The sequence below is a fragment of the Lactuca serriola genome, chromosome 4 (genome assembly GCF_051521515.1).
Source record: "Lactuca serriola cultivar US96UC23 chromosome 4, Lser_US96UC23_V15, whole genome shotgun sequence".
Taxonomy (NCBI): Eukaryota; Viridiplantae; Streptophyta; class Magnoliopsida; order Asterales; family Asteraceae; genus Lactuca; species Lactuca serriola.
The window spans coordinates 388,365,707-388,374,936 of NC_136411.1; the positions used below are offsets into that span (position 1 = coordinate 388,365,707).

Consider the following 9,230-nt stretch of genomic DNA (forward strand, 5'->3'; position numbering starts at 1 on the left):
CTCTTGTACGAAAATTTAAAGGTGAAAAACAGTTAATCTTATACTTTAAATAGGGAAAAAATAACTGCATTTTATATATGTTGATATTCGAAAAATATTTATTTAAAAGACACTTTTGGATTATAAAAAGCCATGGAGTCAAAACCTGTAGAACTCACCAACAATCTTTGTTAACGTATCTTAATGCATGTATTCTCAGATTTATTAACAGATCGGAAGAGTTTGCATAGAATACTTTCTGTTATTTTACTACACCTTTGTAAACACCGAATTGTTAGGCGTGTGTCGTGATTTAACAATAGCCACTGTCAATGTAATTTTTATTTCAATAATAATAGAAGAGTATATTTGTATTGTTCAATGTATGTTCAATAATTGTGATCACTGATTTACGTCACACACTTCAACGTTTCCACCGACAGCCGAGGGTGTGACAATCGGTGTTGTAAATGAATTCTCCAAGAAGGCAGTTTAAATCTCTACAACTGAATTCTCCATGAAGGCAATCTAACTTCATTTTGACTTGTTTTTGGTTAAATTGTGTGAATGTGTACACTATTAGCATTGTTATCAAGTGTTGTTGCCAAATAAAGAGAAACTGTGTATTTTGTTTCATATTTGTTTCGTGTAAACGATTTTAATTTATTTCTTTCATATTGATTTAGTCTTGGAAAAACTCTTTCAAGATGTAGTAAAATGAGAAAATATGTGGATCACATCTAAGCTCTAGCTTGGTTTTGGTAAAAAGTAGAGAAAGGTAAATGGTCATTTCCAGCATTCAACATAGTCAGCCAAAGTCGTAATCAAACAACATGATTTCAGTCAAAGACAAGTTTGGTCAGAGTATCATACTCGGTCAGCCCTGACTTAATCAACAAATACCAAACCACCCCTTCATCATTAGCATCCTTAATGACATTCCGTCGAATCAAGTCATACAAATACCAATCACCTCCATCCATCGAATACCCTAAGGTTGTACACATCAAATACTATTTTTTGACACTCTTCCATAACCGAGCTTGCATGAAAAGATTAAGAAGAATAAAAATTGAAGCATATGTATCAAGACTCAATCATTACCAATCACCTATCTATTTCCATAATCTTTTCTCTTCTCACCTTATCTTGACCTAGCCTTTTTAATTTGAACTCCCACTTATCATGATGTATCTATTGTGTCAACCTGCAAATACTCTCTCTCTCTCTCTCTCTCTCTCTCTCACTCTCTCTCTCTCTCTCTTTTAAAAACCTGGAAACACAACCATCAACATCACCACACACCCCCACCACACTACCACCATGCCATCAGACCACTATCTCACCATAATTCTCCACCATCGCACCACTAAAAATACTAACCCCTAGCTCACTGTAGCACACTTGTTGCTAGAGCTTCATGCATACACACACACATAGCCTCCACTACTAGATCTAAGCACACTCACCCACCACCCGTGCTCGATTTGTAAATCCTAAACACTCATCTATATGGAAACCCTAAAAGATCACCATCGATATCTTTCTTTATAATTCATTGATTTGTTTGCCTAACCGTAGACATATACTGCTTGCCTGTCTACTTCATCCACCCGTTTTGGTTTTTGTTTACAGATTGCTTAAAGTCATCCTGATGAGTTTTACTTTTAGGTTGTTGGATTCACGTTAAATTTGGTACCCGTTTCAATCTAATGTTTTTGAGTTTTTTGTATCGTGTTAAATTTTTCTTGGAATTATAGATATATATGGGGGTGACCTAATGTTCTTATTCCTAGTTCTTCAATTTTTTTTTATCAACTTGGATTTGTCATATCCGGTGGGTTTTTGTCTACTCAAGTTTCATGAAATCGGTCCAACTCCCCCTGTTTCTTCACCAAGACTCTCTGTATCCCTAGAAATCACATTCAAATTCAAATCATAATTTTAATTTTCAAACCTAACTTGACGCTAATCTCTCCCTCTCCCTGATTCTTAGTTCTTCAGCGTCTTTCATCCCCAAAATGATTTTGATATTTATAGTCTTAATTTCAACCCTGCCGTCATTTTCTAAAATACTTTTTACACATTATTTATCCAACCATGCTTAACCCAAAAAGAAAATTTAGAAGTCATAGATATTGCTACATATACTACAAATTAAATACCCAAGTTTGCTTGTTGGGCCCTCAATGCTACATGGATTAAAAAACAAACGGCTTACATTAGCAAAAAAAAATGGCAATGAAGACTTGCAGTTTAGGTTTCAATCCATGTTAAGCTTCCCATTAACAAGAACTTGCTCGGAAGTTCTCCACCTGATGGAGCTAGATATGTGATTTTCTTCCTGAAATTATAAATACAACAGAAAATTAATTTGTATTCTATATTTAATATTTAATAAGTTGAGAGCTCTCAATCAAACCTTGGAATATCAATATCAGTGATCCAAATAAACCCAGCTATGTTGCTACATTCAAAGCAAATAAACCAAAACCAAAATAGTAAGCATCATATATAATAAGTTTAATTAAAACAATTTAAAAGAATACCTTGAAAGAATCTGATCTTGTTCTTTTGCAAAAGAGACAGCAAGAACTAAATTGAGCAAATCCCTGTTGATGTTTACAGGAACCAATCTCATGGGGTCCGCCACAGGCTGTGCACCAATAGGGAGAGCTGAAGCTGGGGCCTGTGGGCCACCCCCAACTTTATAAATACTCAAATCATTGAAATTCGCTATACTTGAGTGAGGGGAAAGGTCATTTGAAAGACCATAAAAATATTCCTGTAATTAATTTAAAATAAAAACGTTAGCCAAAAAATTATATGATCATCATCTAAACTTTTGACTTACTCTTATCCTCTGGCTCCTTGCACTTGCTCTGAATTTTGAATTCCTGGATACAACACCACCTGATTTTTGTAGTTTCACTACATCCACATTCGGTTTTCGTTTTAATACATCTTTTAACATGCTGCAAAGTTTCTCCTGTTTTTTTTTTAAATAAAATAAAAAAGTATTAGCAATTTATAGTTCCATTTCATCCATCATTTTATGACATACAAAATGATATTATTAACTTTATAGTGAAAGTTTTTTCACCTGACCCAACACAAGAACAACAGTAGCCTGGAATGTATCAATTGCATGCAAAAGAAGCTGCAAAGAGACACAAAATGCTAGTCAACAAAACTTGTATTATTGCTTTTAACCCTATACTTTGCACTAAATGCAAAATGAGGACCTAAATAAGACATACATCATAACCAAGTCCATCAATGAATCCCATGGTGTTGATGACCATGCCTGCAGCTCTAGATTCAGGATTCCCAGCAAATTGTCTTTCCAATATCTGTGCTAGCTCCTTTACTAATACCCTATAAAGATCTGCATTAACACTACAAAAACAAAAGTAAGAAATTTTCAAACAAAAACTTATAAATGAGTGAGTATAAAGATTGTTACGTTGGAGTGTTGTGTCCAAAAAAGTAAACAAGAGGCATTTCAAGAGGAATTCCTTCAACAGGGTCAATTGGCATTTCAATTGGGCTAGCAGCAATACACCCAGGGAGGGTTATAGATCCTTGTCCAATGTCCAAATCCACAAAAGTAGGTTTCCATCCTTGTTTTGCTGCCCAGCTAAGAAGCATTCTAGACAATGTACTCTTTCCAGAATCTGTGGGTCCCACAACAATCACCCTGGGACCCTAAAGAAATACGGGAATTTGGTGAAATAGTTATTATTTTGTCATTGAAATGTTATTAAAGATTGAAAGCATAAAGAAAGATAAATAAAAGACACCTGGGAAGCATCAGAATCACTGGGAGAGGCTTTTGCACGATTTCTACGCCCTTCAAGTACAGCATGCACGTTTACATAACTGATCATTGGTGTCTTTATATCAAAATAGAAAACAAAAAATTAATATCATTGTACATTAGGCAATTAAAATACAATGATATAATATCCTACCTCATCTGCTACATAATCAGTTTCAGTGTTGTCTTGCATTTCAATGGTGGCCCCATACCATGTAAATATCTGAAATTACAAAAAGAAGGAAACTCAAGTGTTACAATAGGACAAGATTCAAGTGATCTTTAATATTCCTGGTGGATTTTTTATTTTTTTTTTCAAAGTTGTTAGCTTACAGCAAATTTCATTCTTGGTGGGAAGATGAGCCAATTTTCTGGGGGCATTTCGGTCCCAAATATCTCAGCTGTCCCATTTAGTAGCCTGAGGCGAAGAGAGCTGTTAAAATTGACTTCAATCCTGAGTTCACTTTCTTTCTCCAGTTTCACTTGCTTCATTGCAGGAGAGCTGCCTGAAGCTGCAGGTGGGCCCGAAGGTGTGCCTCCATATGCCATAATTGACTTTATGTTCCAACAATGCTTCTGTTTGCTGATGCAATTACCTTCAATTATCTTAAACAACGTAAACAAGTTAAGTATTTCTATCCTTATTACAGGCACTAGTAGAGTTTTTAAAAAATAAAGGCAGAAAGAAGATGATGTGTTCTGTGATTGTAATAGAATGGAAATTGTTTGCAAATTTCATTGGATTTATAGACTATGGCATCTTATACAGTTATACTCAGATTCCAGAACGACTACAAAGCCACGGGTATCATGTTTCCTACTTACCAAGCTTAATTATGCATCCACTAACAGTGTTTGTTCTTACTCTATCAGCTAATGTAGCAATATTAGTCAGAAATACATTCATATGTGTATTGAAACACTATTTCAGCAGCTCTGAATGTGATTATACACCATCAATTTTCAACTTCAAGCATTGAACTTGTCTACGGTTGAAAACACATAAAAATCACTGTATTCAAATTGTTCTGTGCTCAGAGTTGCTCGTGAAACTTTGGTTAAGAGACATAATTGCAAGATGAAATGGATCACGCATGCAAAAAACCTAATCTAGTAGATCAACTTCATCAATAAAATGCATAAGAACGATAACATGAAAAATAAATACAAATTTGAGTATGATTCAAACAACTTGGTGATTGAGCACAACGGAAATCTAATAGCTTACAATCGACAACGGCATAACAGAAAAATGAAGAAAACAGAGTGAAACTGACCTGAGAGAATAACGCAGAAGGGTTTAGCAGAGAAAGGGGACGGATGATGTTTGGAAGCCCAACGTGAAATTGGTTTTTGGGGGAAAACGAAGGGGTGTTTATTTGGAGTTTCGGACTTGAGAGTGTATTTTTTGTTCAAAACCCCTCATGTTTCTGAAACTACCAGTTAAACCCTATCATTGTATTTGAAAATTTCGTCTAACTTTAACAAAAATATTATCAATGAGCAAAATAATGTGGGTCTATTTTAATTTTATTAATTTATAAATAATAATAAATTTCTAAGGACAAAGTTTTTTTTTTCTGTCCAAAAGAAACGAAAAGGCAATGAGGAACTAAGGGGTGTTTGTGATTGTTTTTTAGCTTAAAAGTCATGTTCAACAAAATGATTTTTTGACTTATAGCTTTTTTCAAAAATAAGTTTTAAAATGTATTTGGATTAGCTTTTGAAGGAACAAAGGCTAAAAAGCCAAGTCACCAAAACTCACAAATTGTGACTTTTAAAACTATAACTTTTTCTTCTTCCCAAAAAGTCATTCTAAAAGGACTTTTATAATTGTCAAACAACTTTTCAAACTTTTAGGTTTTTGAAAAAACCAAAAATTCAAAAAGTCATTTTAAAAGTTATCCCAAACACCCTCCTAGAATAGAAAAGAAGGAAAAAAAAAGGAACCTGAAGGACCAAAGTAGATATTACTGCAAACCACATGACAATTAGTGTAATGTACTCTAAAATGAAAATTTAAGGGTCTCGAACTGAAAGACAGGGATGGGGAGACAGCAAATCAGGCGGAGGGCGACGGCGACGGCGAGACAAGGAAGGGGCGCAGCTGCAGCCGATAATTTTCTTCTCTTCTTTTATGGTGATTTATCTTGAGACGCTGCAATATAATTCTTTATTTTGCTTGAAAAAAATCAATAATTTCTTAATTGCTATATAATGCTAATGAGGGGTATACTACGAGCTTAACTTTTGGAAATCAAGGAGTTAGGACTCTATTATTCAGGTGAATCATACCTAGGAACATATATGATTTTCGTTAATACTGTATATTGGAAGCAACAGGTTCCTATTTGTTTATAACAAGTATTTACATTTTCTTTAAATGTTGCTCAAGATATTAAGGAAATAAATATATTTGGTTTTGAATTCTACTTTGCAGCATTGTGGAGTATTAAATTTTGAGGTACTCATCAAGATATGAACCAAAATTGGGATAGAATCAGCACTCTTCCTCAATACATAATTGAAAAAATTCTGACTCTTATGCCAATGCGAGATGCATTAAGGACAAGTATTTTGTCAAAGAAATGGAGGTATTCTTGGGCAAGCATGCCGAAACTTGTTTTGATGAAATGTGGTTGATGTATATTCTGATAACGAAGAAATCAATAAATACAAGCTTGTCAATGCAATCTGTCCGATTTGGAATTCGTTGTCTGTATGGCTGATACGTATATCTTCAATGAGTTTAACCAGATTATACTTTATCTTTCAAGGAGCAATAACCTCAAGATATTCATCTTTGAGATTTGGTCACCTAATAGTCGCTACAAGCTACCCTCTTTGTTCTTTTCATTGCAAGGATTAGAACACTTAGATCTTGCAGATTGTGTATTTGAGCCTCCATTGTTATTTAATGGATTTAGTATGTTGAGGAAGTTGAGGTTTCACAATGTTGACATCACTATCAAGACACTTCTACAATTCCTGTTGGGTTAATCGTTTATTTATCGGGTCACAGGTACGGGTCATTGGATCACGGTTCAATAGTTTTGGTTACGGGTCATGATCCTGTAGCTCACAGGTATTGGTAACTGATGGAGGATACCCAAAAATAATAAACATGGAAAATAAGAAAGGTTTACTTGTTCAAAAGCAAGACCGATTCATGAGGGTTCTTATTCCATATCTAGCTTTACTTTAGGAGTAAGTTTTGAAATGTGATTATGAGCTATTAATTAGATTAGATAGCATAGTTAGAGTAGTATATATAACAGTAGCTTTCCATGCATTACTTGTAACTTTGTTTATTGAATAAAAAGAACAAGTTTCCGTTCACATACATACGTGAGTAGTGTGTGTTGTGTGTGTGTTTTAAAGGGCCTGATCCAACAATTCCTTACCGATTGCCAGCTACTTGAGGAGTTTACCTTGGTAAGGTCCATATGACTGCTTATGAAGCTTGTTCAATTAAGGGTTGTTTAATAGTTGTTGATTGTGTCAGATCTGATTGAGTCTAGGTCTGATTGAGTCGGACTCAGTCTCTTATCTTATCAAATGTTATATTGACAGAATCATAGGCTTTTAACTGTGGTATCAAACAGTTTGAGTCTACAACAGCCTCTTACAAGACCCAATAAGAGGCATATCAAACATCCCTTAAGGCTATGTTTGGAGCGCCACAACGAGCTTATTTTTCGAGTTTTTTTAGGCTATCATGTTTGGCAAACTAAAATTAGCTTATAAGCTAGTTTATTAAAAAGCAACTCAAATTCTCATTTCAACAAGCTTGTTGAGGGTTTTTTTTAATTCTCCCAAATCCACCATTTATTAGTTATAAAAACACTCATGACTAAGTCACCTCTGTTGAAGAAAGCACAAATAGAGCTCAATACAACTGGTTCTGACGAGGAAAAAATTCAAATGTTTCAAGATTTGCTACAACTGCCATTTCTACATACATCACTACCAATAGAATTCATTATCGAATGCATTTAAAATTTCCATGTAAAAGTAAATTACGTTTTAGTTGTAGTTTATTTGTGTTGTAGGGTAAATTTAAGGATTGTAAAAGCACAATCAATGCCTTTATTGACTATTTTGAACTTGTTTAATTGTGTTTTTTGATTTGATTATTAGCATTATGATGATCGCTACTTTCTACTCATTTATATTTGTAAACTCTTCTTCATTGTCACTTTGATGCTTAAGCAATAAAACAAAAGGAAAAGCTAAAAAATGTAAATGTTATATATGATTTCAATACTAAAAAAACAGAATATAAAGGCAATTGCAAAAGACATGAAATAATGTCACACATTTAAAAATGTGTAGCTGCTTATTGTATTGATATGCAAATAGATTATAAAGCAGATCCTTTTCCTTCCAAATATTATTGTGTTATAAACCAGATTATACTTCATCTTTCAAGGAGCAATAACCTCAAGAAATTCATCTTTGAGATTTGGTCACCCGATAGCCGTTATAAGCTATCCTCTATGTTCTTTTCGCTGTATGGATTAGAACATCTAGATCTTACATATTGTGTATTTGAACCACCGTTATTATTTAACGGATTTAGTATGTGGAGGATTTTGAGGTTTCTCAATGTTGACATCACTTCCAAGACACTTCTACAACTCCTTACTAATTGCCCCCTACTTAGGAGTTTACCTTGGTAAGGTCCATAAGCTCCCCACTTCCCCAAATTATAAATATAAAGTGCACGTTATCACATTTCTGTTTATAATGGATTTTCTAGGGTGGCAATATCCATACACACACACAAAATGAAATTAAATTTGGAATTCGTTGACATGTATGTACATGTCAAGTGTAAAAAAATACGATATTGTGTTGTGTATGAATTTTACATGATATTATATGTTTGTCGGGTTTTTCATGTTTTGTAGGATTAATTATGAATTAAATAAACTAAAAGGTTTATTTTATTTTATCTTTTTCATTTTTATGTGTTTTTTTTTTTTTTTAATTTGGTCGTTTTCGTGTTAGTACAACAAAACATGACATAGTTTCGTGATCATGTTATATAAAAATTGTCATGTCGTGTTGTGTCAGCTAAAAACACGACACGACTGTCTGATTTGCCTCCCGTAGGATTTTCACAATTCCATTAATAAATCTGACTTGTTTTTCCAATTAGATGTGTTAGGAACATAGCTAGTGTGCTCAACAAACTTTCACGAAGTTGCTTGGTCTTCAAGTCTACTCGGGCTTCAACCAGGGGCGGATCTACAGTATAATAAGGGTATGCAATTGTATACCCTTATTTTTTACAATAAGCACTAATTATATATGTTTAAAAAAAAATTAGATATACTAATTAATCGTTGCATGCCCTCGTCAAAAAACTTGCATACCTTGAAAACAGGGGATGAAGACTTGCGAGAACAATATTAAGATAATTCAA

At 33.9% G+C, this 9,230-nt stretch overlaps 1 protein-coding gene across 2 annotated transcripts; it reads right to left on the reverse strand.

Moving 5' to 3' along the window:
• Window positions 1-2,065: 2,065 nt before the first annotated feature.
• On the reverse strand, window positions 2,066-5,169 carry CLPS3 (CLP-similar protein 3). 2 transcript variants are annotated; one of them, XM_079035479.1, is made up of 11 exons: window positions 5,077-5,169; window positions 4,133-4,395; window positions 3,954-4,022; window positions 3,783-3,875; window positions 3,446-3,687; window positions 3,240-3,378; window positions 3,083-3,139; window positions 2,834-2,968; window positions 2,529-2,764; window positions 2,402-2,446; window positions 2,066-2,323 (listed from the first exon to the last, which is right to left on the reverse strand). In XM_079035479.1, exons 2-11 carry the CDS (start codon window positions 4,346-4,348, stop codon window positions 2,236-2,238), a joined length of 1,320 nt encoding a protein of 439 aa, XP_078891605.1. In that variant the 5' UTR covers window positions 4,349-4,395; window positions 5,077-5,169; the 3' UTR covers window positions 2,066-2,235. The 2 variants fall into 2 exon arrangements, with proteins under 2 accessions (XP_078891605.1, XP_078891604.1); XM_079035478.1 differs by having other exon boundaries at window positions 4,133-4,405; window positions 5,077-5,157.
• Window positions 5,170-9,230: the final 4,061 nt, after the last annotated feature.

Bases quoted from the DNA above. Each gene is read 5' to 3' on its own strand.
- CLPS3 (XM_079035479.1), bottom strand. From the start codon at position 4,348: ATGGCATATGGAGGCACACCTTCGGGCCCACCTGCAGCTTCAGGCAGC. The intron at 3,876-3,953 runs GTAGGATATTAT...TTTGATATAAAG, and splicing joins CTGATTATGTAGCAGATGAG to ACACCAATGATCAGTTATGT. The intron at 3,379-3,445 runs GTAACAATCTTT...TTGTTTTTGTAG, and splicing joins TTTGGACACAACACTCCAAC to TGTTAATGCAGATCTTTATA.